This window comes from Somniosus microcephalus, chromosome 31 (genome assembly GCF_052327205.1).
Source record: "Somniosus microcephalus isolate GS21.2 chromosome 31, FLI_Smic_1.0, whole genome shotgun sequence".
Classification (NCBI taxonomy): domain Eukaryota; kingdom Metazoa; phylum Chordata; class Chondrichthyes; order Squaliformes; family Somniosidae; genus Somniosus; species Somniosus microcephalus.
Genome location: NC_141017.1, coordinates 36529078 through 36556645, shown reverse-complemented (window position 1 = coordinate 36556645; position 27568 = coordinate 36529078). Strand labels below are relative to the sequence as shown.

At 49.9% G+C, this 27568-nt stretch overlaps 3 protein-coding genes across 5 annotated transcripts in view; 1 reads left to right on the top strand and 2 right to left on the bottom strand.

Annotated features, from left to right (window-relative positions):
* Window positions 1–312: 312 nt before the first annotated feature.
* On the bottom strand, window positions 313–10820 carry clpp (caseinolytic mitochondrial matrix peptidase proteolytic subunit). 3 transcript variants are annotated; one of them, XM_085971815.1, is made up of 7 exons: window positions 10704–10820; window positions 7870–7971; window positions 7217–7288; window positions 7041–7137; window positions 5721–5908; window positions 2605–2710; window positions 313–579 (listed from the first exon to the last, which is right to left on the bottom strand). In XM_085971815.1, exons 1-7 carry the CDS (start codon window positions 10803–10805, stop codon window positions 422–424), a joined length of 825 nt encoding a protein of 274 aa, XP_085827941.1. In that variant the 5' UTR covers window positions 10806–10820; the 3' UTR covers window positions 313–421. The 3 variants fall into 3 exon arrangements, with proteins under 3 accessions (XP_085827941.1, XP_085827942.1, XP_085827943.1); XM_085971816.1 differs by lacking the exon at window positions 10704–10820 and adding an exon at window positions 9610–9736; XM_085971817.1 differs by lacking the exon at window positions 10704–10820 and adding an exon at window positions 8351–8445.
* A 516-nt stretch (window positions 10821–11336) lies between these two features.
* On the top strand, window positions 11337–21908 carry LOC147097748 (guanine nucleotide-binding protein G(I)/G(S)/G(O) subunit gamma-10-like). Its single transcript, XM_085971819.1, has 3 exons — window positions 11337–11617; window positions 13443–13605; window positions 16559–21908. The coding sequence occupies exons 1-2, from the start codon at window positions 11534–11536 to the stop codon at window positions 13566–13568; spliced, it is 210 nt and encodes a 69-aa protein (XP_085827945.1). The 5' UTR covers window positions 11337–11533; the 3' UTR covers window positions 13569–13605; window positions 16559–21908.
* Window positions 21909–23443: 1535 nt separating this feature from the next.
* The window catches only part of dcaf15 (DDB1 and CUL4 associated factor 15), a 29334-nt gene continuing 25209 nt past the window's right edge, over window positions 23444–27568 (bottom strand). The window contains exons 11-13 of the mRNA XM_085971814.1: window positions 25645–25749; window positions 25426–25541; window positions 23444–24266 (exon numbers count right to left, since the gene is read on the bottom strand). Coding sequence (XP_085827940.1) covers window positions 24211–24266; window positions 25426–25541; window positions 25645–25749 — 277 coding nt within the window. The 3' untranslated portion in view covers window positions 23444–24210. The remainder of the gene's footprint in view (window positions 24267–25425; window positions 25542–25644; window positions 25750–27568) is intronic.

Below are 27568 nucleotides of genomic sequence, written 5' to 3'. Positions count from 1 at the left end.
TATGGTGCTTTGCATGCTGTCGCAAAGCGCTTTATAGCCAATGAAGTACTTTTTGAAGTGTAGTCACTGTTGTAATGTGGGAAACGGGGCAGCCACTTTGCACACAGCAAGATCCCACATACAGCAATGTGTTAATGACCAGATAATCTGTTTTAGTGATGTTAGTTGAGGGATAAATATTGGCCCCAGGACACCGGGGAGAACTCCCCTGCTCTTCTTCAAAATAGTGCCTTGGGATCTTTTACGTCCACCTGAGAGAGAGCAGACGGGGCCTCGGTTTAACATCTCATCCGAAAGTAAAGCAGCACAAGGTTTGACAGGTTACCAGTTTAATACAAATGTTGCATTGGGTACATGTCCGAGGTTGGAACTACAATCCTACACACTGCGGAGAACCAGTGAATCGGGCAGGCCGTGCAGTTCAGGGCTCAGGGGAGCCCGAAGTCGTCGCATCCTCTTTATGCACGAGCTGTGGCTTGTCTTCCCCGTCCTGCGGAGGGTGGACGAGGACCTTGTCGATGATCCCGAATTCCTGAGCCTCCACGGGGCTCATGTACCGATCCCGCTCCATTGCTCCTTCTGTAAAATACCACAGCCATGACGGGATTCGACGAGCCAGCAGGTTACCTACGGCTTTCGAGGGTACACTGTCCCCGCCACTTAGAACATAAGAATTAGGAGCAGGAGTCGGCCATTTGGCCCCTCGAGCCTGCTCCGCCATTCAATAAGATCATGGCTGATCATCGACCTCAACTCCACTTTCCCGCCCGATCCCCATATCCCTTGATTCCACTAGAGTCCAAAAATCTATCGATCTCAGCCTTGAATATACTCAACGACTCAGCAACCACAGCCCTTTGGGGAAGAGAATTCCAAAGATTCACCACCCTCGGAGTGAAGAAATTCCTCCTCATCTCAGTCTTAAATGGCCGACCCCTTATCCCGAGACTATGCCCCCTAGTTCTAGACTCTCCAGCCAGGGGAAACAACCTCTCAGCATCTACCCTGTCAATCCCCCTCAGAATCTTACACCGTCCTCGCTCATCGCGGACAGCCGCCTCTATCAGCCAAATGTCACTCACGGTTTACCATCGCCATAGGCGGCAATGACAAAGGTGCCGTTTAAACCGTATTAAGTGCATCGGCTATTTCGGGCAGTTTGGTGTTTACCGGCCTATTAAAAAGACAATTAAAAAAATTTTTTTTTTACGGCTGCATCCGATCAACTTTGTGACTGAAACAGACACCAATAGAACCAAGACATTGTATCACAGCTTTACCCGATCTCACCGTAAACCTTCAGCTGGCTGAAGCTGCCCCAAGTCTCCACCCACCCCCTCCCGCCGTGGTTGGCAACAGTGCAAACAGTGGATGGAGACTTGGGGCAGCTACAATAGGCCGGAGGAAGTGCAGCCCCGCCGCCGTCAGTCACCACCTCCCCCCCGCCCCCGCCCCAGGGGTCTCGAGACCCTCCCAATGCTGTGGGCCGCACATCCACAAAGTACTCTTTGGTGACAACACCGCGTAGAACGGGCAAGTCGCCTGGACACCAACGTGCCCGCCATCAGCGGTGGGGTCCATACTTTGAACAGACAGACGTGCCTCGGGGAATGACCGGGGCAGGAAACCATGAAGGCGGAGAGCGATCTCGCAGCCCATCAGTTCCAATATCTCAAGTGACACTCGAGTGACTGGGAGGTGTTGGCTCACAGCCGCATACAGCTCCACGGTTACTACGCGCCCTCCCGGTCCCTTGCCCAAGTGCACCATCATTCACTTACAAACTTAGATAGATAGTGAGTGTTGGCAGGCTATCCTACCAAGGAGGGCATCACAGCTGAGCCATATCCTCTCTTCAGCCAATGCCCACACATGTGCTCTTCCAGCAGAAGTTGCTAAGAGTCCCTGGCGGATTTTTCCGTCACCCTAACCCAGGGATCTGAGGCCAACTGTGTTGCCCTAACACTCAAGAAGCTCGACACCACCCAGGACAAAGCAGCCCGCTTGCTTGGCACCCCATCCGCCACCTTAAACATTCACTCCCTCCACCAACGGTGCACCGTGGCTGCAGTGTGTACCATCTACAAGATGCACTGCAGCAACTTGCCAAGGTTTCCTGGGCAGCACCTCCCAAACCCGTGACCTCTTCCACCTAGAAGGACAAGGGCAGCAGGCGCATGGGAACACCACCAGCTCCAAATTCCCCTCCAAGTCACACACCATCCTGACTTGGAAGTATATCGGCTGAGAGGAAGAGAGGCCACAACCCAGCCATCTGTCCGATTAGGTCCGGTATCAGCTACTTGTCACGCTCGTATGATTTCGCTGTATAACTAGTGTGTTATATTCCGTCCTAAACGCCGATTAAACACAATATACCCACCAGATTGGTTTGCACTCGATCCCGTTTACCAGAGATACACGAATCTCTGCAGTCACCTGAGCCAGAGGTCCAAGTCTCCCCTCCCACCAGGGTGAATCTATACCGCGAAGCATCGGGGGGGGGGGGGGGGGAGGGAGGAGAACAGGATCGTTTTAATTCGCCAATTACCGATCACGTAACACCGACCAAGCTCGGAAGTTATACCTGCACCGAGCACTCACCGATCACCGACAGAAGCTGCTTCGTGTGCTTGGCATAAATGTGATTGATCTGCCTTTTGATTTTGAGGATCTCCTCCGCCTGTATAGCGATGTCAGTCGCCTGGCCCTGCGAAAGGAGGCAGCATAACACAGCAATTAGATTTTTATTTTTTTATTTTTTTTTATTTGAAATTTGTGCGCCGCTCCCTCGCTGCAACGAGTCTGAGGATTCTCCCCCTGCACCCCCCACCCATGCCTTTGGTATCCCTGCATCACTCAAAGCCAACTGATGTAAAAAGACTACTGAGCCCTTGGTTTGAGAATAAAATAAGGCTTTAATCAACTGTTTCAAAACCATGAGATTTCTAGTTACAATCACTAGTTCCTGGTTACAGAAACATCCTGAGCAAGCTGGGCCCACGCCCAAGTATTTATACTCCGTGGACGGCGCCACCAGCTGGCCGCCCAGTGTTACTTCATGAGTCATGATAAGATTCACGACACCAACAATATGTCAATCGCCACCCACAGGAAATAAGAACATCTCAGGAGAGAGAGAGAGAGAGAGAGAGAGAGAGAGAGAGAGAGAGAGAGAGAGAGAGATAGATAGAGAGAAAAAAAACCCACTAGTATTTATCGGGAGTGTTACCACACTGGAACAACTTCCAATCACGAAGCCACTTCGATGTAGGAAAATGTCCCAAACTGCTTCACTTAAGCTTATTGAGAAAATGGACACAGAACCAAACCAGGAGATATTTGTTCAAAAGCTGCCGCGAGGCGGGTTTAAAAGGAGAGTCTGATATGAGAAGGTGGAGGGACGGAGGGGGATTCCGGAGTGTGGCACGGCCGCCAGTGATGGGGCGAAGGGTAGGGGGAGATCTACCAAAGGCTACAGTCAGTTTGGGGGGAGGAATGGAGGCGGCGACGGAGATGGGAGTAACACATCACACGATGGGCTGCTTTGAAATGCAGCAACTGTTGTCGGGAAGGCAAACAGCGGCAGCCATTTTGCACACAGCAGGATCCCACAAACTGCAACCAACTGAATGTGACCAGTTGATCTGCCTTTTGGTGACGTTGGTTGAGGGAGGAATGTTGGCCAGGACACTCAGTGAACTCCCCGTTCTCCATCAAATGGTGCCACGGGGTCTTTTAACGTCTTCCTGACCATTTGCTTGACGTCGCATCCAAACGGCGGCATCGCAGACAGTGTGGCACTCTCTCAGTACTGCACCGAGGTGCAAGCCTGGATTATGGACTCAGACCCCAGTAATGAGGCTCAATCCTTTCTGAACCAGAGGCTGGCGTGCAACCAACAGAGACACAGACAGGCCCCTGTTCTCCCTCGAGTGCTGGGCCATTAGGAAAAGACAGTACAAGGTGGGGGAACGTGCCACTATTTCCAGCCATTAACACCCCACCAAGTGTCCGCTTGTCTCAAGATAAATCTGGGGTAAAGGGGTAGTGGAAATCTGGAACTCTCTCCCCCAAAAAGCTGCAAAGGTTGGGGATCAATTGAAAATGTCAAAACTGAGATCGATAAGATTTTTGTTCGGCAAGGGTATTAAGGGTTACGGAACCAAGGCGGGTAAATGGAGTCAAGATACAGAACAGCCATGATCGAACTGACTGGCAGAACGGGCTCGAGGGGCTGAATGGCCTCCTCCTGTTCCACTGACATCACTGACAAAAAAGGACTTGCATTTCTATAGCACCTTTCACGACCACCAATGTCCCAAAGCGCTTTACAGCCAATGAAGTGCTTTTTGAAGTGTAGTCACTGTTGTAATGTGGGAAACGCGGCAGTCAATTTGTGCACAGCAAGCTCCCACAAACAGCAATGTGATAATGGCCAGATAATCTGCTTTTTCTTATGTTGATTGAGGGATAAATATTAGCCAGGACACCGGGGAGAACGCCCCTGCTCTTCGAAATAGTGCCATGGGATCTTTTACGTTCACCTGAGAGAGCAGACGGTGCCTCTGTGTAAACTCTCATCCAAAAGACGGCACCTCCGACAGTGCGGTGCTCCCTCAGTACTGCCCCTCCGACAGTGCGGTGCTCCCTCAGTACTGCCCCTCCGACAGTGTGGCGCTCACTCAGTACTGCCCCTCCGACAGTGCGGTGCTCCCTCAGTACTGCCCCTCCGACAGTGCGGCGCTCCCTCAGTACTGCCCCTCCGACAGTGCGGCGCTCCAGACAGTGTGGCGCTCCCTCAGTACTGCCCCTCCGACAGTGCGGCGCTCCCTCAGTACTGCCCCTCCGACAGTGCGGCGCTCCCTCAGTACTGCCCCTCCCTCAGTGCTGCCCCTCCGACAGTGCGGCGCTCCCTCAGTACTGCCCCTCCGACAGTGTGGCGCTTAGTACTGCCCCTCCGACAGTGCGGCGCTCCCTCAGTGCTGCCCCTCCGACAGTGCGGCGCTCCCTCAGTGCTGCCCCTCCGACAGTGCGGCGCTCCCTCAGTACTGCCCCTCCGACAGTGCGGCGCTCCCTCAGTACTGTCCCTCCGACAGTGCGGCGCTCCCTCAGTACCGTCCCTCAGACAGTGCGGCGCTCCCTCAGTACCGTCCCTCAGACAGTGCGGCGCTCCCTCAGTACTGCCCCTCCGACAGTGCGGCGCTCCCTCAGTACTGTCCCTCAGACAGTGCGGCGCTCCCTCAGTACTGCCCCTCCGACAGTGCGGCGCTCCCTCAGTACTGCCCCTCCGACAGTGCGGCGCTCCCTCAGTACTGCCATCCGACAGTGCGGCGCTCCCTCAGTACTGCCCCTCCGACAGTGCGGTGCTCCCTCAGTACTGCCCCTCCGACAGTGCAGCGCTCCCTCAGCGCTGCATTGGAGTGTCAGCCTGGATTTTTGTGCTCCAGTCTCTGGAGTGGGCCTTGAACCCACAACCTTCCGACTCCGAGGCGAGGGTATCACCCACTGAGACACGGCCGACACCCTAACTGAACTGCCTCTGAATCAGAAGGGTGTGGATTCAATCCCCGCTCCTAGGCTGGCATCTTTTAGAGACATTAACTCGAAACAACTTCTTTCTTTCATCTAACAATGGTACTTCCACAGAACCGGGTATAACACGAAAGGAAGCCCACACAATGCAGAGCTGGGGATATGTGAGTGCTCGCAGTACTTACATATGCCGCTCCCGAGGGTTGGTGAATCATGATGCGTGCGTTGGGCAGGGAGTGCCTCATGCCCGGGCAGCCTGCGGCCAGAAGCAAGGACCCCATGCTGGCCGCCTGCCCCACGCACCACGTAGAGATGGGGTTCAGGATGTACTGCATGGTGTCGTAAATAGCCAGGCCGGCAGTCACCACACCACCTACACAGGGGGCGAAAAGGAATGGCAGTCACTGAACAGCTCGCAAAAACACGGGGACACAGGGTGGGCACAGGTGCAGGCTCGTGTCCCACTACACTCAGTACAAATAAACCGCCCAACACACTCCGCCTTCCCGGTTATCCTCACTGTACTGAAATCAAGATTGCTCGTTCCCTCTTTCCTCCAAACTGCGGAACTCCTTCCCTTCCTCAGTCTTCCCTTCCTGCTTTGATCCACAACCTTCTTGGCCGCCCCTTACTCTTCTGACCTCGGTAATGCCCTTTGGACCCTCACCTCCCTTTCCAAATAAAACCAAACGCACGAGCAGGGACCTCTCAATAAAAAGAAAGACTTGCATTTCTATAGCGCCTTTCACAACCTCAAAGACGTCCCAAAGCGCTTCACAGCCAATGAAGTATTTTTGAAGTGTAGTCACTGTTGTAATGTGGGAAACGCGGCAGCCAATTTGCGCACAGCAAGATCCCACACACAGCAATGTGATAATGACCAGATCATCTGTTTTAGTGATGTTGATTGAGGGATAAATATTGGCCCCAGGACACCGGGGAGAACTCCCCCCTGCTCTTCTTCAAAATAGTGGCCGTGGGATTTTTTACATCCACCTGGGAGAGCAGACGGGGCCTCGGTTTAACATCTCATCCGAAAGACGGCACCTCCGACAGTGCAGCACTCCCTCAGCCTGGATTTTTCTGCTCCAGTCTCTGGCGTGGGGCTTGAACCCACGACCTCCTGACTCAGAGGCGAGAGAGAGTGCGACCCACTGAGCCACAGCTGACACCAAGTCCTAGTCCAACCAATTATTCGGGAGGTTATATCGAAGCACGGGGGGGAGGGGGCAGCACCTGCGACTGTCCTCGTGAAATATGAAAGCGTGGACTTATCCAGCGGCAGTGCAGACAGACCTCATCGTGGACCTTGTGAAGTGCGGCTAGAATCACCAGTGACGTTAGTTGGGAATGTAAATGAAGGTGGGCAGTGACGGGAGTGAGGTCCTAGTGACCCCGTCACCGAAATCGGCGCAGCAACTTTAAAACACCTCCGCTGACGTATTTCAAGGGCTCCTTGACACCAAAAGCTGACACAGAGACACGGACACACAACACGCACTCACCTGGACTGTTGATGTACATGTGGATTGGCTTCTTGTTACTCTCGGACTGAAGGAACAGGAGCTGAGCGATCACTAGACTGGCGACAGTGTCGTCTATCTGAGAGAAACACACACAATTATTAAACTCTACCACAGGCAAAAATCGGAGACATTTAAAAAAAAATATATATACTCACAGGTCCCATGACACAAATAATTCTTTCCCTCAACAGTCTTGAATAGATATCGTAAGCTCTCTCCCCACGACCCTGAAAAGGAAAGGCAATTACTGGATACATCTGACTGTTCGCAACCTCGGCGCTCTAGTTGACCCCAAGCTGAGCTTCCGACCCCACATCCTCTCCATCACCAAGACCGCCTACTTCCACTGACGTAACATCTCCTGTCTTCAGCCCATCTGCTGCTGGAGCCCTCATCCACGCTTTTGTAACCTTCAGACTTGATTATTCCAATGCTCTCCTGGACGCCCTCCTACCTGGCACTCTCTGTAAACTTGAGCCGATCCAAAACTTGTGTGAAGTCCCGTTCGCCCATCACCCCTGTGCTCACTGACCTACATTGGCTCCCGGTTAAGCAACACCTCGATTTTAAAATTCTCATCCTTGTTTTCAAATCCCTCCATGGCCTCGCCCCCCTCCCTATCTCTGTAACCTCCTCCAGCTCTACAATCCTCCGAGATCCCTGCGCTCCTCCAATAAGAGGGTGTGGATAAAGGGAGAGTGCGAGGATCGAGGGAGAGCGAGGATGACATTCTAGCCCAGGACATGTTGCCGTCGTGTACTGGCGTCTGTGCGTTATCTGATTAACAAGGAACCGCTGTCCCACTTACCGTCTGTTCGATGACTATGGGGATTAACGGGTGGCTACAGCCAGATGTCTGATGAATCTTCCTGCATCCCGTCACCAGCTGTCCGGAATGCTGTACAAACGTCTAAAATAGAAGATAAATAAATACATACACGAAATGGCGATATAGCTACAGCACAAGGATACACCGACTCTGAACTCCAGCACTTTGCCCGCATCCTCTAACCTCGAGTTCTGGCTGCAGTCGCCGGCACCCTCTGGTACTTCACCCAAGGGAGTTGCACTTTGTGTCTGATCAATCACTGGGAATGTCAGAGTCAGGACCAATCACAGAGTCGTACAGCGCAGGAGGAGGCCTGTGCCGGCTCTTTGCTAGAGCTATCCAATTAGTTCCACTCTCCCCGTCCTTTCCCCATAGCCTCTCCCAACATTCACACACACCAGGGCTCCACGGCCAATTCCAACATCCCAACTTCCGCCCTAGTTGAAAATGGCTAACTCACCATGAAGCGAACTGATCTCTTCCTGGTCTCTATAGATCAGTGCCGCACCAGGCAGTGCCGAGTTTGTAGGTTTTGTACGGCGCTCCCTCAGTACTGCCCCTCCGACAGTGCGGCGCTCCCTCAGTACTGCCCCTCCGACAGTGCAGCGCTCCCTCAATACTGCCCCTCCGACAGTGCGGCGCTCCCTCAGTACTGCCCCTCTGACAGTGCTGCGCTCCCTCAGTACTGCCCCTCCGACAGTGCGGCACTCCCTCAGTACTGCCCCTCCGACAGTGCGGCACTCCCTCAGTACTGCCCCTCCGACAGTGCGGCGCTCCCTCAGTACTACACTGGGAGGGTCAGCCAGGATTATGCGCTCAAGTGAGTAACTGATCTAGGAGTCTGGGGAGCCCCAATTCAATTCTGGATTCGTGATAACTGGTGTCAGCCTGGGCAGAAGCTTAAATCAGCCTCGGTGTCTCTAGGGCTGGGAATTGGGAAAAAGAAAAATGAGGTAGGGCAAGAACAAGATCAGATCAGACTCGGTTGTGATGCTGATGGTTGTTTAAACTAGGCGAGAAGCCGTCTGATCAAATCCCTCTCTGGAGGGCAATGCGCACCCCTTTAGTTACAGGAGTTGGCACCTTAGCCCAGTGGTTTTTGTACAGAGGGGTCCACGCGGGGGAACAGGTCGGCGAGAGACCGATCACCAGAAAGAGTGAGCGAGGCCCAGGGCCAGGTTAACACAGGGAGGCAGCAAACTAGGTCACATCATGAAATACCAATGACAAAAGATCTGACAGCTTCAGTTTGGCAACTTCTGCACTTGGAGAAAATGTTTAATTTAAGCTTAGTGCTTTTTTGAAAGGGCTGCAGTTGGTTTGAGTAACTCTGCCCCTTGACCCCCCTCCTCCTGCCCCTTAACCCCCTCTCCCCTGTCTGCCCCCTGTGCCCTCACCCTTTGCCCCCCACACCCTTTGCCCCACTCACCCTGTGCCCCACCTTTTGCCCCCACACCCTTTACCCCTCACCCTTTGCCCCACTCACCCTTTGCCCCCACACCCTGTGCCCCACTCACCCTTTCCCACTCACCCTGTGCCCCCTCACCGTGCCCCCCACCCTTTGCCCCCTCACCCTTTGCCCCCACACCCTTTTTGCCCCCTCACCCTTTGCCCCACTCACCCTTTTTGCCCCACTCACCCTTTGCCCCACTCACCCTTTTTGCCCCACACCCTGTGCCCCCCACACCCTGTGCCCTCCTCACTCTTTGCCCCACTCACCCTCAGCCTCTGCAGCATGTTGGTTTGTTTGTCTCTCTGATCTCCGACCCGGAAATTCTCCGCCAGCCGATGCCGGAAGTAGTTTCCGCCTTTCACCATGGTAACGGGGCCTAGAGCCAAACCTCAGCCTTTTTAAGGCTGGAACCCCCCCGGGAAACTCCCCGCCCGGCGCGGGGTCGCGTTATTAATAAAATCCGCAATAATCTAATGTCTTAAACACCTTTTTTCCCGCCTCTGTAAAGTAGGCAGTTTTGGCCAACCATAAAGTAGCGCGGAGTTTCCTTGGTGTGAGAGCTTGTTGTGGACACAGAGAAATCATCAATCCCAAGCCCAGGGGAGGCTTCTGAATCATAAAATCACAAGATCATACAACCATAGAGTCTTAAAATCATAATCAGTGAATCATAGCAATTTACAGCACCGAAGGAGGCCATTCGGCCCATCGTGTCCGTGCCGGTCGACAAAGAGCTATCCAGTCTAATCCCACTTTCCAGCTCTCGGTCCGTAGTCCTGCAGGTTACGGCACTTCAAGTACATATCCAAGTACTTTTTAAATGTGATGGTGGGTTTCTGCCTCTACCACCCTTTCAGGCAGTGAGTTCCAGACCCCCACCACCCTCTGGGTGAAAAAAGTTCTCCTCAACTCCCCTCTAATCCTTCCACCAATTACTTTAAATCCATGCCCCCTGGTTATTGACCTCTCTGCTAAGGGAAATAGGTGCTTCCTATCCACTCTATCTCAGTCCCTCAATTTTATACAACTCCATTAAATCTCCCTTCAGCCTCCTCTGTTCCAAAGAAATCAACCCCAGGCTATCCAAATATTTTCATATTTTTTATCCACCCTTTTGGTTTATGCGTTTTCCTTTTTCTCTCTCTCTCTCCCACATGACAGTTGTCTCTCACTCTGCCATCGCATTTCACACTTCATCTAGAGCCATTGTCTGTTTCTTTACCTGTCCTATTACCGTCTCGTCTCACCTTGAATATCTCTTAATGTCTCTTCCTTCATCCCCTCCCCACTTTCTCAGCCCCCAAACTGCCTTTTGTTTCATTTCCTGCCTTTTCTCTCAGTTCTGTAGAAGGGTTTTGACCTGAAACGTTGGCTCTATTTCTCTCTCCACGGATGTTGCCTGGCCTGCTGAGTTTTTCCAGCATTTTCTGTTGTTATTCCAGCCTATCCAATCTTTCCTCATAGCTAAAATTCTCCAGTCCTGGCAACATCCTCGTAAACCTCCACCGGTGTTGCGAAACGTTGATTGTACACAGTATCACTATATTTTAGTATTTGTTCTTGGAATGTGGGCAAAGGTTAATCAAGCAACATTCAACAGACTGAATTTGTGGTTTCTCATTCCCATCCAGCCTGGGCAATATTTATCCCTCAATCAACATCACTAAAAAACAGATTATCTGGTCATTAACACATTGCTGTTTGTGGGAGCTTGCTGTGCGCAAATTGGCTGCCGCGTTTCCTACATTACAACAGTGACTGCACTTCCAAAAAAAAACTACTTCATTGGCTGTGACACGCTTTGAGACGTCCAGTGGTGGTGGTGAAAGGCGCTATATAAATGCAAGTCTTTCTTTTTGAGAAACCACAAATTCAGTCTATTTTTGCACTTAAAACAATTGAATAATTTTAAGGAAACAACGTAAATAATAAAGTGGCAACAAACTGAATGGACATTATTATTGGAGTAGAGACTCTATCTCTGTGTGGTTTTGGAGCCCGATCATGGGAAAGGAGGTGTTGGCCAGCTGGGTGTGGAAGTGTAACTTTGTGTGGCAGGGGAAGTGTTGCAGTTTTTTGCTCCTAGTTTCTTTGCAACTGTTATTTTGCTACAGTTTTTTTTGAAAGTTATTTAGCTGCAGTTTTTTTTGCAACAGTTTCTTTGCTACAGTATTTTTGCCACAGTGAAACATGTCGAGTAAGAGCGGCAGCGAGCAGCTGATGCAGAGAGTGGTGAAGCAGCTCCGGCTGGAGGCCAGTGTGGAGCGGGTCAAGGTGAGAGGGGAAAAGGGCAACTTTCCAGCAATTCCAGGGGGCTTTAAACAAGGGGCAAGGGCAGGCGAGGCGGGGCAGCTCCTGAACACACGGGCCCGGGGAGACAGCAACACCCATTGCACTCTCCCCCACTCACTGCAAAAACCCACTGCACTCTCCCCCAACTCACTGCAAAAACCCACTGCACTCTCCCCCACTCACTGCAAAAACCCACTGCACTCTCCCCCACTCACTGCAAAAACCTACTGCACTCTCCCCCACTCACTGCAAAAACCCACTGCACTCTCCCCCACTCACTGCAAAAACCCACTGCACTCTCCCCCACTCACTGCAAAAACCCACTGCACTCTCCCCCACTCACTGCAAAAACCCATTGCACTCTTCCCCCACTCTGCAAAAACCCACTGCACTCTCCCCCACTCACTGCAAAAACCCACTGCACTCTCCCCCACTCTGCAAAAACCCACTGCACTCTCCCCCACTCACTGCAAAAACCCACTGCACTCTCCCCCACTCTGCAAAAACCCATTGCACTCTCCCCCACTCTGCAAAAACCCATTGCACTCTCCCCCACTCACTGCAAAAACCCACTGTACTCTCCCCCACTCACTGCAAAAACCCACTGCACTCTCCCCCACTCTGCAAAAACCCATTGCGCACTCCCCCACTCTGCAAAAACCCACTGCACTCTCCCCCACTCACTGCAAAAACCCACTGCACTCTCCCCCCCACTCACTGCAAAAACCCACTGCACTCTCCCCCACTCACTGCAAAAACCCATTGCACTCTCCCCCACTCTGCAAAAACCCATTGCACTCTCCCCCACTCACTGCAAAAACCCACTGCACTCTCCCCCACTCACTGCAAAAACCCACTGCACTCTCCCCCACTCACTGCAAAAACCCACTGCACTCTCCCCCACTCACTGCAAAAACCCATTGCACTCTCCCCCACTCTGCAAAAACCCATTGCACTCTCCCCCACTCTGCAAAAACCCATTGCACTCTCCCCCACTCTGCAAAAACCCACTGCACTCTCCCCCACTCACTGCAAAAACCCACTGCACTCTCCCCCACTCACTGCAAAAACCCATTGCACTCTCCCCCACTCTGCAAAAACCCACTGCACTCTCCCCCACTCACTGCAAAAACCCACTGCACTCTCCCCCACTCACTGCAAAAACCCACTGCACTCTCCCCCACTCTGCAAAAACCCATTGCACTCTCCCCCACTCTGCAAAAACCCATTGCACTCTCCCCCACTCTGCAAAAACCCACTGCACTCTCCCCCACTCACTGCAAAAACCCACTGCACTCTCCCCCACTCACTGCAAAAACCCACTGCACTCTCCCCCACTCACTGCAAAAACCCACTGCACTCTCCCCCACTCACTGCAAAAACCCATTGCACTCTCCCCCACTCTGCAAAAACCCATTGCACTCCCCCACTCTGCAAAAACCCATTGCACTCTCCCCCTCTGCAAAAACCCACTGCACTCTCCCCCAGTCACTGCTTTACACATTGCCCTCCAGTCACTCCCTCCCACTCACTGTAAAAACACATTGCACTCTCCCCCACAGTCACTGCTTTACACATTGCCTGCCACCCCCACCCCTGCACCTCCAGTCATGCTCGCCACCCCATTCACCACCCTCTGAGTGAAGAAACTCCTCATCTCAGTCCTAAATGGCCGACCCCTTATCCTGAGACCCCTAGTTCTAGACTCTCCAGCTCGGGGAAACTGCCTCCCAGCATCTACCCTGTCAATCCCCCTCAGAATCTTGTATGTTTCCAATGCGATCTCGTTCTAATGTTACCATTGCAGGTCTCCCAGGCAGCTGTGGATCTGAAAAACTTCTGTCTCCAGAATGCCCACAAAGACCTTCTGCTTGTGGGGGTGCCTTCGGGTGACAATCCATTCAGACCGCCAAGGTCCTGCCTTCTGCTGTGATCTCATCGTCCGGCATCGTACAGCTGTCCCGTAAACGGTAACGGAAGTGGAATACTTTATCTGTATATTTTGTTTATATTCCTGGGATAGAGAGCACAGCCATGTAAAAACCCCTTGCTCTTTCTGTCCGCAGTATAATTATATACTTCCGCTCACGGTTTGCTTGATCAGATCATGATTATGGAACCAAGGCGGGCATATGGAGTTAGGTCACAGATCAGCCGTGATCTCATTGAATGGCGGAACAGGCTCGAAGGGGCTGAATGGCCTCCTCCTGTTCCTTTGATCCTAGATGCCTTGTGAGACTGATCATGTTCTGAGAGCTCAGAGCACACATCAGAGGAAAGTGACCGTTTGAAAAGTGCGCAATAAAGTTAAGCTGTTGGGTTTTTTTGTGCTCCCTCAAACCGACATCACTAGAACAGTGAAACGAAAGCTAAACGCTGCGGATGCTGGAAATCTGAAATAAAAACAGAAAATGCTGGAAACACTCAGCAGGTCGGGCAGCATCTGTGGAGAGAGAAACAGAGTTAACGGTTCAGGTCGGTGACCATTCCTATGACGAAAGCCCATCGAGCTGAAACGTTAACTCTGTTTCTCTCCCCACAGATGCTGCCTGACCTGCTGAGTGTTTCCAGCATTTTCTGTTACTATATCACTAGACCAGATTATCTGGTCATTATCACATTGCTGTTTGTGGGAGCTTGCTGTGCGCAAATTGGCTGCCGCGTATCATAGAATGGTTACAGCACGAGAGACGGCCATTTGGCTCGTCGAGCCCGTGCCGGCTCCCTGCAAGAGCACTTCAGCTAGTCCCACTCCCCCCGCCCTTTCCCCACAGCCCTGCAAATTTTTTTCCTTCAGGTACTTACCCAATTCCCTTTTGAAAGCCACGATTGAATCTGCCTCCATCACCCTTTCAGGCAGTGCATTCCAGATCCTAACCACTCGCTGCGTAAAAAAGTTTTTCCTCATGTCGCCTTTGGTTCTTCTGCCAATCACCTTAAATCTGTGTCCTCTGGTTCTCGGCCCTTCTGCCAATGGGAACAGTTTCTCTCTATCTACTCTGTCTAGACCCCTCATGATTTTGAACACCTCTATCAAATCTCTCAACCTTTGCTCCAAGGAGAACAACCCCAGCTTCTCCAGTCTATCCACGTAACTGAAGTCCCTCATCCCTGGAATCATTCTCGTAAATCTTTTCTGCACCCTCTCTGAGGCCTTCACATCCTTCCTTAAGTCTGGTGCCCAGAATTGGACACAATACTCCAGTTGAGGCCGAACCAGTGTTTTATACAGGTGGTTCATAATTTCCACACTTCTGTACTCTATACCTCTATTCATTAAGCTCAGGATCCCGGAAGCGCCTTTAACCGCTTTCTCAACCTGCCCTGCCACCTTCAATGATTTGTGCACATATACCCCCAGGTCTCCTTGTTCGTGCACCCCCTTCAGGATTGTACCCTTTCGTTTATATTTCCTCTCCTCATTCTTTCTACCAAAAGGTATCGCTTCACAATTTTCTGCATTAAATTTCATCTGCCACGTGTCCGCCCATTCCACCAGCCTGTCTGTCTTCCTGAAGTCTATCACTCTCCTCCTCACTGTTCACTGTACTTCCAAGTTTTGAGTCATCTGCAAATTTTGAAATTGTGCCCTGTACACCCATGTCCAAGTCATTAATATATATCAAGAAAAGCAGTGGTCCTAGAACCGACCCCTGGGGAACACCACTGTATACCTTCCTCCAGTCCGAAAAACAACCGTTCACTACTCTGTTTCCTGTCACTTAGCCAATTCCATATCCATGCTGCCACTGTCCCTTTTATTCCAAGGGCTTCAACTTTGCTGGCAAGCCTATTATGTGGCACTTTGTCGAACACCTTTTGGAAATCCATGTACACCACGTCAACTGCATTGCCCTCATCAACCCTCTCTGTTACCTCATCAAGAAACTCAATCAAGTTGGTTAAACACGATTTGCCTTTAACAAATCTGTGCTGGCTTTCTTTAATTAATCCACACCTATCCAAGTGACTGTTAATTTTGTCCCTGATTACTGTTTCTAAAAGCTTCCCCACTACCGAGGTTAAACTGACTGGCCTGTAGTTGCTGGGTTTATCTTTACACCCAGTGACTGCACTTCATTGGCTGTGAAGCGCTTTGGGTCGTTCTGAGGTTGTGAAAGGTGCTACATAAATGCAAGTTTGTTCATTCTTGTTGAGGTGATGACTATCAGTGCTTGGGAGTGGAAGGCTTTCTGCCAGTTCCGTTACCCTTGGCACCCCCAAGTCAGGTACAGTACTGGCAACTGCAGACTAAATCTCCCTCTGCTCTGCCCTGCCCTAACCCTATATTGGCTCAATGCATTGGACTCCCAACAGGCTGTGTCATGGAGCGATACAAAGCTGATTTGCATCTGTGTTGGGGTGGGTTCAATTTTAGTAACTTGTGGGGTAACATTTTTTTTTGGGGGGGGGGGGGGAGGAATAGCAAAGCCAGGAGGAAGGTCCCCTCGAGATGTTGGGCACTGTCTCACGATGGATTACACAGCAGCATCAACAAAGGCCAGCCGCCAGCTTTCTGTGCTGAGCGATGCGTTCACACGCTCAGTTGCCCTTCGCTAAACATCGCTGAAGGTCAGGTCACAGTAGAGTATAATTGAGGAATGTAACCCGACAGGGGCCCATCCCCGGTCTCTGCAAAGTAAGCTCATCTCGGCCGCGGCAGTCGCAGGGCTCCAGGGTCCCGACTCGAGCTCTGTCTGTTCTCCACTGACCTCCGCTAGAACGTGCGGCCATTGAGAAACCAGAAGGCTGGGTGGTGCCTCCCACCTACTCCACCGTCTGGACTCGCACGGGTCAATAGGCACTTGGGTGGGGCACTGGACCGGCTTCTGTGAAACTGTCCCCTAGCAGCTTGCAAGGTGAAAAATCGACAAAACAAAAATAAAATCCTAAAGCTGTCGTTTTGTTTTGTTTTCCTTTCAGGTCCAGTGATTAATTTAATCGGGGTGTTGTGTAATCTCTGGATGAACCTAATAATGGTACATTCCTGTACAACGCACCAGACTGAAACATGATCACTAACGCACCAATACGGACACCTGCAAGAACGGAACAGAAACGCTCACATATGTAATGGGGACTGCTCTGGCAAGAATATATCCAGCTATTTCGAGAGGGGGAGGGGAACAAGGGTTATTTACATAAACTGGTTGAAGAATGGTTCATTCCACTGAGCTTTAGATTTAACACAATATACTGAATACAGGAAGATGACATTTGAAAATTCCAGAAACGAAACTGGGCAACCGGTTTTGAGACAGTTTGTACAGATCCACCACTCGGTACTAAACTGTTGCAGTAGTTGAGCTCTGCCACTGGAGGCTGCTAGTGAGCGGTGTCAATTCTCTAGCAGCACCTAGTGTCAGAACGGAGACGCTGCAACATTTGCAAGGGCGGGACAGCTAAAAGTTGCTCCGAATGGTAGACTCCTGAGCACGAGGAAGCCGATCGTTTTGGCAATTAATGAAGGAACAAAAAACCCGTTCGAGGTGTTCCCTGAAAACCTAGTGAGCCTGCCAATTTCGGAACCGCGTAGAAAAGTAACAGAAGCCCAGAGTATCCGACTGGTAGTGAACTATGGGATTAAGACCCACTCTAGATTGGTAGACAAGGGTGACACTTGGTTCATCAGTAGGGCTGTGCGCTTTTCTTGGGGTGCAGTTTGCAAAGTCCAGCAAAATTGGGTTACGAGAGAACAGGGCCAGTAAATTTCATGGCGATTTTAGGAAAGGCGTGAAATTCATTGGGTTATTTCCCCCTTAGCTTTATGGAGTTCCAGGAACACCATGCAAAAAATTGAACCTGTGGAAAGTGTATGTCCCTACTCATTGCTGATAGTATCTCAAGTATATATACTTGATTTTACTGGTACCAAAGGTGATTTTCATAGAATCATACAACGCAAAAGGAGGCCATTCAGCCTATCGTGTCTTTGCCAGCTCTTTGAAAGAGCTCTCCAATTAGTCTCACTCCTCTGCTCCTTCCTCATAGCCTTGCAAATCTTTCCTTTTCAAGTATTTATCCCATTCCCTTTTGAAAGTTACTGTTGAATCTGCTTCCACTGCCCTTTCAGGCAGCGCATTTCAGATCACAACAACTGGCTGCGTTTAAAAATAAATAAATAAAATAAAAAAATAAAAAAATAATTCCTCCTCTCCCTCCCCCCTGGTTCTATTGCCAATGACCTTAAACCTGTGTCCTCTGGTTACCGACCCTCTTGACAGCGGAGACCATTTTTGCTACATTTAAGATTCGTCCGAGTCATTCATTTATCGAATAAACAGAGTGCGACCAGTGATGGTGAGCACAGCCGTTCCTTCGCACACCCATTCACCGTACACAACGTGCATTACAGATCCTGCAGTCCTGCAAAAACCTTTCCACCTCTCTGTCACCAGTGCAAACCCCTGTTGCGAACCTGTAAGAATTACATACAATTTACAGCACAGAAACAGGCCATTCGGCCCAACTGGTCTATGCCGGTGTTTATGCTCCACACGCGCCTCCTCCCACTCCTCTTCATCTCACCTTATCAGCATATCCTTTGATTCCTTTCTCCCTCGTGTGTTTATCCAGCTTCCCCTTAAATGCATCTATGCTATTTGCCTCAACCACTCCATGTAGCCCTTGGGGACCCTTAGGACCTTTCTCAAGTCACCATTCTTCCCGTGAGAGCCCTGACAGTGAATGCCAACCGCGCGGTATCACCGCTGATCCCACCCCTGCCTGCTGCTCACATACTGAATATTGGGCTGCACACCACACCATCCATTAACGCCCCAGTCCTGTTTCAAGAAACATGATTCTTCAGAGTATTTGTTTCCTTCTTTTAATGGCCACTTGGAGTATTTGAAAACAGTCACAAATTACAAATGTACCATTAGTATTTACCGAATGGCTGTTTATATATAAAGTCTTGTGACGCATGTAGATTTTTTTTTTAATGAAATGTAATTGGGTTTCTTTGCCAACCTGAATAGATGGAATTTGAGTTTGCACAAGTGATGACTTTGAGACTCGTTATCAATGGCAAAGTGAGTTCCAATCGAGCAGGCTCACTGGCTGCTCAGCCCGAGATGCAGGTCGTAAATCGCAAAAATCACCACACACGCAACAAGAGAGCATTTGAGGTGCGTCATTGGCTGTCCTGTTACATAGCAACCTACCGATCGTGCCAATGGCCTGTTTGAACGTCTGCTGGAGGGAGTGCTCAAAGTTTTGACGGCACAGTAACTGGATTCCCTCGAGCCCCGAGACGACACGTTCTCAACAATGAGCACTCCCTCCAGCTCCCATTTGTAAACGTTTTACAATAAGAAATCTACAAGAACACACTTTCCCTTTTGGGAGTAAAGCTCATGTATTACTGTTTTATGGAGTACAGAGGAACGACCCCCACACCCCCCCCCCCTCCCCATAAGCACGGCAGCCAGTTTCCTTCTTGGAGTGACATGCCCCCGTACAGTGCAAGGCACAGCTTCCATATCTGCAAGAGTATAAACAGGCCCAGTGTGAAGTAATCCAACCCAGGCTGATCTAGAATGGTGTTCTCATCACTGGGATAACACCGTGCTATATAGTGGTTGCCAACTCTAGGCGTATCCCTGGAGGTTTCTTCACATGTCCTCCTACTGCCCTGCCCCGCCCCGTCAAACAGCCTTTTTTTTAAAAACCCATCCCCAATATTCTCATAACTATTAAACAAAAGTGTTCATTGGGTGGGGGGGGTGGCACACTTTTTTATCGCCCCAGTGATTTTCCCTCCGGGTGTTGCTCGCCGCAGTGGTCTGGAGATTAATTCTTTCAATTCCTGGAGGGTTGGTAACTCCACTTTCACACCCCTCCTTTACTTTGGGATTGCTGCACGTTCAGTTTCCTGACCTGGTCTTGCCAGAGCTGGGCTGTGAAGCATTCCACTGTGTGTGTGGTACAGTATTTGCTCTTCTATTGATCATAACGTGCTGCAGTTGCCAAGTGCATTTTGTAAAAATAGATTGAAAATGCTGTTTAGTACAAAAATCTCCATGTTTGGTGTGCGAGTTCTTGTAATGTACCAATATTCGATTGAACGCACTGAATTGGATCTGTCTGCAACCCTGACCTGGCTCTGGGAAGTTTACTCCTGTACGTAACAGGCATGAAACCAGCAAGGGATTCAATTTGTGTCTTAAAAGTGACCCACGACCCAGTCAATTGTCATTTTATGTAATAAGACCGCCTTTTTTGTTCCCCTGTCTCCGGCGTTTACTTTATAACTCCCAGTTATTTTCTCTGCAACCCAAAAGATGACCAGTGTTATTCTGAAACCAGACATTAGGAGGCGAGGCGGGGGGACTCGTTCCTCACGGGGTCCATTCTAAGCAGCAGCACAACTGAGATCAGGAACTCTGCATCCGGTGATTTATATTCCACCATGCTGTGTGTTCCATCACATAGGAACAGGAGGCCATTCAGCCCCTCAAGCCTGTTCCGTTATTCAGTTAGATCATTGTTGATCTGTATCTTAACTCCATCTACCCGCCTTGGTTCCATAGCCCTTCATACACTTGTCCAGCAAAAAAAAATCTGATCAATCTCAGTTTTGACATTTTCAGTTGACCCTCCAGCCTTTTATGGGGGGAGAGGTCCAGATTTCCACCACCTGCCTCCCTCGGTTTCCATTTAGGAGCAGTAGCCTGGACAGTCTCCAAATTAAGAGACGATTGGCGTTGGGAGACTGCTCATGGAAATTGTAGATGTGCAAAATTACAGGAAAGTAATCTTGTGCGTTCGGACATCAAACATGCAGATTACAAGGATTTGATTTCAGAAAAAGCAGATGAAGTACTCTGTATGTATTGTGCATAACTTCCTAAACACCAGTCACGGAGCTGGTGAATACACCAGAACTCTCGGATCTAATCTGTAACCTTCAGCTTGCTAATTGTGCGTTTAAAAAAAAAAAAAAAAAATTGTATATATTTACTAGGTAGATTATGAATTGAAATTTCTCTTCTGCTTTCCATTATTCAACTGGCACACAAAGCATGATGAAGTGGCACCTGGCATCATGCAGAATTCTGAGCTTTCCTCCATTCACAAAGGGTGAATCATTACTTAAATTTAGACAGAAGCTTTATCGTCACAAAGTGCTTTTACACAATTAATTACTTTTTTTTGGGTCAGTGACTTATGTAGGCAAATGTAAGATTAAACTATTCAGTATTATTTCTTTATAATATATATATATTTTACAAATCCCTCTGAACATAATTAATTCATTAGGTAAATCGAGGACATCTTTATAACTCTCTAGTTGCACTTCTGCTGGTCCAGCCACCTCCGCCACGCCTGCTGGTGCAGCCACCTCCGCCACGCCTGCTGGTCCAGCCACCTCCGCCACGCCTGCTGGTCCAGCCACCTCCGCCACGCCTGCTGGTCCAGCCAGCTCCGCCACGCCTGCTGGTCCAGCCAGCTCCGCCACGCCTGCTGGTCCAGCCAGCTCCGCCACGCCTGCTGGTCCAGCCATCTCCACCGCACAAGCAGGGACAGGAACTTTATTTTAATAATTATTATTACATTCAATCTAAAAACTGAAGAGACAATTGTTCATCGATATGTAAAACTATCCTCTATAATATTAACATGGGTTTGGTCCACATGGTGAGCGGCCTTTAGCTGGTGCCTATCCCCTGGTAGAATGGGACTTGGATCGCTGGCAGGAGTTGGCGGACCAACGGTGCAAAAAATAAATTAACCTCCTTCCAAGTTGTACAGACCTTCCAAGACTAGCTTGTAATTTCTTTTGAAGTTTTAACTTTGCTTCCTCGAGCTCATTGTGGCCGACCCAGCAGCTGAGAAGGCGAGCAAGACCGGCACCCCCAACCTCTTCTCAAAGCTCCGCCAATGCGAGGAGACGTGCCAGAGGGGCTTGGGGATGCTTTAACACCAAGGTCTCTCCCTCCGCCCAGCCCCTCCTGTGAGGAAGCACTTTGGCTTTGTCGACCTCTCCCACAATGCAGGTGACACTAGGAACGCGACAGATGGGAGCATGTTCTGTGCCACAGGACGGTGTAGCATTCCATTGCCCTGTGCTGCCTGAGACCAGTGTCTCTTAAATCAATTTTACCTGCATCTTACATAGGATGGAGAGTGAATGAAAAAGCAGTTTGAGCCGTCACTATTTTATCTTGTACCACAAACTGTAAAAGTGTACGTTAATTATTAAAGATGAAACCGTGTCAATAATGTGGTTTGTTACTGTATTAATACCAAATAAAGTCTTTCTAATACAGTTCTGCTTTTCCTAGATATATTCCTAAACCATTTACTTTTTATTCCAGATTGAAAGAGGGTGGACTGTTACCGAGTTTAAAAAGCAGCAAAGTCTTGGAATAAGGTGTGAACAGATACATAAAGGTGCCTATTAGGCTGCCCTGACAGTCTGCCTAAAAGGGTATGGGGAAAGGATGGAGGGGGTGGGGACTAGGAGATTGGACTGCAGAGGGGCAAGTACAGGAAACTCTCGATTTACCGGCACCCAAATAACCGGAAATCTCTGTTAACCGGCAAAATTCAGGAGTAGGTTCAGGTAAGTTTTACTTCATATTAGTGGCAGTTCCTGGATCTGTGGCTGTGTAACTGGGGTTCCTGCACTTGTTGCTAAGCAACAGGGACGCTTGGTCTGTGGCTGGAGTTCCTGCATATGTTGCTAAGCAACAGGGAAGCCTGGATTTGTTGCTGTGTACGGAGCTCTCGTACCTTTTAACTATACCTCTCTGTAACCCGGACTTTTTGATAATCCGGCACTGCGCCGGTCCAGTCAGTGCCGGATAATAAAGAGTTTCCTGTAGTTGCTACTGCTGAAGGCCGAGCCCTCCAACTGGTTGGATGGTGTGTGTCCATGCTGTGATCAGGAGGGATGGTGGAAACGCAGTCTCACATTTGGTTGCGTGTTGCACCGCTCACCCTGCTGCTTGTGAGACACTGCTGGACCCTGCCATCCAAGCTCATCACTTGCCCAACGAGCATCTAGTGGAGGTAGGGAGGCACTTGGGGGGTCAGGGTGGCTCTGAAATGACACACCTGGCCATGGAAGTTCAGAAGCAAGTCAACCCTCCATGGCAGATTCGGAGATCCAGTATCTGTCTACTGTTGATGACTCATTAGCCAGAGTGGCTCAGTAACGGAACCTGGAGGGGTAGAACGCTCACTGGGGATGGCTGGCTTTCTTACCAACAGTTCCAGCTAACCCTGCAGTCAAATAATCCCAGGGATAGGGCAGTCCTAGATGGGCAAGCAGCGAGAAGCTTACCAGTGGCAATCTGTGCAGTTTCTGTTGAACTCCAGCAGTAACAAGGGGTTGCTAGCCAAGACTCTACCTTTAAAAAAAAATTCATTCATGGGATGTGGGCGTCGCTGGCAAGGCCAGCATTTATTGCCCGTCCCTAGTTGCCCCTTGAGAAGGTGGTGGTGAGCCGCCTTCTTGAACCGCTGCAGTCCGTGCGGCGAAGGTACTCCCACAGTGCTGTCAGGGAGGGAGTTCCAGGATTTTGACCCAGCGACGATGATGGAACGGACGATATATTTCCAAGTCAGGATGGTGTGTGACTTGCAGGTAGTGGTTTTCCCGTGCGCCTGCCGCCCTTCTCCTAGGTGCTGGAGGTCGCGGATCTGGCCTGTTTCTGTGCCGTACATTTCTATGTAACGCCTATCTTTTTGCACCTGGTTCTTTCAGTCAGACTGTCTCCTGGGCCAATCATCTTCAGAGAGGTGCCAGTGTTGATGTTCCCCTGTTAAACCTCCAACAGAACACTATTCACACCAAGCTTCTCTGTATATTTTATTGAAATTCACAAAGAGGAACACATTCATACTCAGCAATCGCTTAAACATGGAATACTGTTACACCACTCACTACCTGCGATTCTGTAACCAGAAAACATGTCCAACCCAACAATTCTGCAGGGGTCCATTTTACTGAAGGAGAATGGTCAGCTCGCTCCACAGAGTCCACCTGACATCCAGTTCTTGGTCAGAAAGAAATAAACTGGGAGGATTTAAGGAAGGAATGTAACCAGCTCTTTGCACTTTCAAGCTAAATCCTAAATAGTGTTAAAAGTGACGTAAACTACTTAAAAAAAAATTAACACTTCAGTTAAGTGGCCTGGAGTCTTCCAAAGACATTTGTGTAACACAAACTAACAAAGTCCTAAGTTAGATGCTGAGGTAATACAGACACCAAAGACTTTAAACTTCGGTGAAGGGGGGGAGGGAGGGGGGATGTCAGTACTTGAGATATGTACCACCCTCAGAGAAAAACAAGAATGTTCGATATCCTGCACACACTTGGAAAATTTAAAACTTTTACAAAGTTCTTTTCTTAAAACCTCCAAAGGGCCTTGGCCTTACTTATAGGCCTGAGAAGGAATGATTGAAACAAAAAACTGAATGAAGAAGAGGTAGCTTCTTTTTAAAAAATAAAAACTTTTCGAAGTCAACGATGCCGTTTGCCGCTGACTTTGTTCTTGAAACCCGGGCTCTACAATCTTCCCTTTAAAAACCGTTGGTGAAAGGAACGGCGGTCAGACTCATCGCTACAGAACAATCCACATGCTGCGTCCACTGTCCGCCAGGCGCTTCAGCGAGCGACCTAGACAAAAGCCAACATTCACGTTAAATCGCCACATTCTCCGCAGTTCCGAGGCTGGGATTTCAATGCAGCTCCTGTCAACCAAAACCTGAAGTAATGAGGCCAGTCTCATGCTCGTCAGCAGCCAGTGAGATTGAAAAGCAAGACGGACAGAATGGTCATGCGATTACTATTAGCTACTGGAATGGCTTGACATGCCTCGCTGACATTTTGAAGGGTCACGTGATTGTCCGTCCGTATCTCGCTGCCCTTGTGGCACTAGACTTTGGACAGCTGAGGCATCACGTCACTGCGCAAGCCTGCGGAACAACCTCACAGGTCAGGTGGGGCTACTCAAACTCTAAAATTGTGTCGCTCACTAACTTTTGTTGTCCAGGGCCACTAACTGAACCAGCCTTGCTTGGGGAGCACGCGGAGGAACATCGCAATAAATGGCACCATAGAGTGACAGGACATGGGTCTCCACCCCAGCTTCCTCACGCAAGAGTTCCCGACTTTAATGATGCCACTATCGGCAGTTACAAGTGAAGACCAGGCACTTTCCCAAGGAAGGGCAAAATAAAAATGAAAGCTACATGCCCAGGGCTTCGATTTTAACGGGGACTCCTTCGCTCCTACTAGCACTCCCTCACCTTTCTTGGTTGGAGAGCCAGAGAGAGAGAGAGGCACAATAAATAACAAATAAAAGAAACCCCAATGAGTTGTGCCCCTTTGACACCCGAGTTTTTGTTGGGCTGCTCGGTGCCTCTATTTATAAACTCCAGGATCCCAGAGGAGTTGATTTTCTTCAGCCAATGCCTGTGGGAACTGGCCGCAGCGAATTTTGAAAAATCGGGCGTCTTCCCTCCTGAAATTCCTGGCTAACCCTCTCCGCCTCTCTCTCCTCTAAGATGTTCCTTAAAACCTCCCTCTTTGACCGAGCTTTCCTGCCCTATAATATCTCCTTAGGTGACTCTGTGTCAAATTTTTTTTGGATAAATCGCTCCTGTGAAGCGCCTTGGGATTAGAGGCACTTGGAGCTGCGCGACTGCTGTGAGACACTGGGCGAGGGGAGGCAGGCTGCAAAATGGCCCCAGGTTGGCTCACGCGCACCGCTGTACCGCAACAAGCTTACACGCCGAGTTAGGGCCACTCACACCCCCCCGGCACTAAGGCACACCTTTATGCAGAGCTTCATTTGTCATCCTGTTGACGTTGCGGAAGGTACTCTCGGGAACCAGCCACCTCATTGCCACATCGACGCAACTCTTACGGAAGGTACTCCAAACACTGCCGCTGCATAAGAGGATTGGAGAGAGAGAGGGAAAAGGGAACGTCAGCCTAGATTTCCATTCCTTGTGCCAGATGGTATTGGGGAAAAATGCACCATTTAACTTACCTTGTTTGCCCCTGTACAGCAGTCAAGTCTCCAACTCCCACAGTTGCAAAGATGCCAGTGTTTAGGTTCCATGCGCCCTTCAAACAAGTATGATACGTCTTGGGTCTGAAAAAATCAGTAATAGAATTTGATTGTATTTCACAGCTACACACACAGCGTAGCTTACTAACACAGGATTGGTTATAGGGAGAGGCAGACACTCAGATAACCAAATAGTCAGTAGCGCACAACGGTTCCTGTGCTAGTAGAGGGGGGGACGTACTGTGAGAGTGCAGTAGCACGTTGAATATTTCAGATTAGAGAACTATTAGAGAGTTCTGGTATCAACTCCCTGAAAGGGCGGTGGAAGCAGAGTCAATGATAACTTTCAAAAAGGGAATTGGATAAATCCTCGAAGGGGAAACATTTGCAGGGCTCCGGGGAAAGAGCAGGGGGAGTGGGACTACTTGGAGAGCTCATTCAAAGCGCCGCTACAGGCACAAAGGGCCAAATGGCTGTATGATTCTGCTCGATATTCTTTGGGGCCCAGGGAATATTTATGTGGACGTTTCCTTCAGGCGATGAAATGAATGTGGTACAGTATGCATGGTCTGTGAAAGGAGTGGGCTTGATGGGTCAAATGACCTATTCTCACTCCAGAATTTACATATTGTACAGTCATCAGGTGGTTAAGATAAATCTAGCATGTCCGTTCATTCTCGCTCATAGGAATAGCAGAGACTTTGCGCAGGTGGTGAAATTTTCACCCCCAGATTAAACATGCAGCCTCCCTATCTGTAACCTCCTCCAGCCCTACAACCCTCCGAGATCGCTGCGCTCCTCCAATTCTGGCCTCTTGCGCATCCCCGATTTCAATCACTCCACCATTGGCGGCCGTGCCTTCAGCTGCCTGGGCCCCAAGCTCTGGAATTCCCTCCCTAAACCTCTCCGCCTCTCTCTCCTCCTTTAAGACGCTCCTTAAAACCGACCTCTTTGATCAAGCTTTTGGTCACCTGTCCTCGTATCGCCTTATGTGGCTCGGTGTCAAATTTTGTCTGATAACACTCCTATGAAGCACCTTGGGACGTGTTACTACATTAAAGGCGCTATATAAATACAAGTTGTTGTTGTTGTTACTCTACGTTAACAGTATAGTGGTATCCTCAATAAGTGAATGCAGTCTCTAACATTGCGGACAGAGTGTACCACTGGTAGTGTGTGGTAACCATGTCTAAACTTGAACCATTCCCAACGTCACAGCTCCCGAAAATTTCAACCCCAAGTTTTTCCTGTCTCAGTACATGCCGTATTGAACAGGTGTAGGCAGCACACTGCATTAGTGAGCAATAGCAGGTGTGCACACTGCACTAGTGAGCAACAGCAGCTGTGCACACTGCACTAGTGAGCAACAGCAACTGCGCACACTGCACTAGTGAGCAACAGCACACACTGCACTAGTGAGCAACAGCACACACTGCACTAGTGAGCAACAGCACACACTGCACTAGTGAGCAACAGCACACACTGCACTAGTGAGCAACAGCACACACTGCACTAGTGAGCAACAGCACACACTGCACTAGTGAGCAACAGCACACACTGCACTAGTGAGCAACAGCACCCACTGCACTAGTGAGCAACAGCACCCACTGCACTAGTGAGCAACAGCAACCACTGCACTAGTGAGCAACAGCACACACTGCACTAGTGAGCAACAGCACACACTGCACTAGTGAGCAACAGCACACACTGCACTAGTGAGCAACAGCACACACTGCACTAGTGAGCAACAGCACACACTGCACTAGTGAGCAACAGCTGCACACACTGCACTAGTGAGCAACAGCTGCACACACTGCACTAGTGAGCAACAGCTGCACACACTGCACTAGTGAGCAACAGCACACACTGCACTAGTGAGCAACAGCACACTGCACTAGTGAGC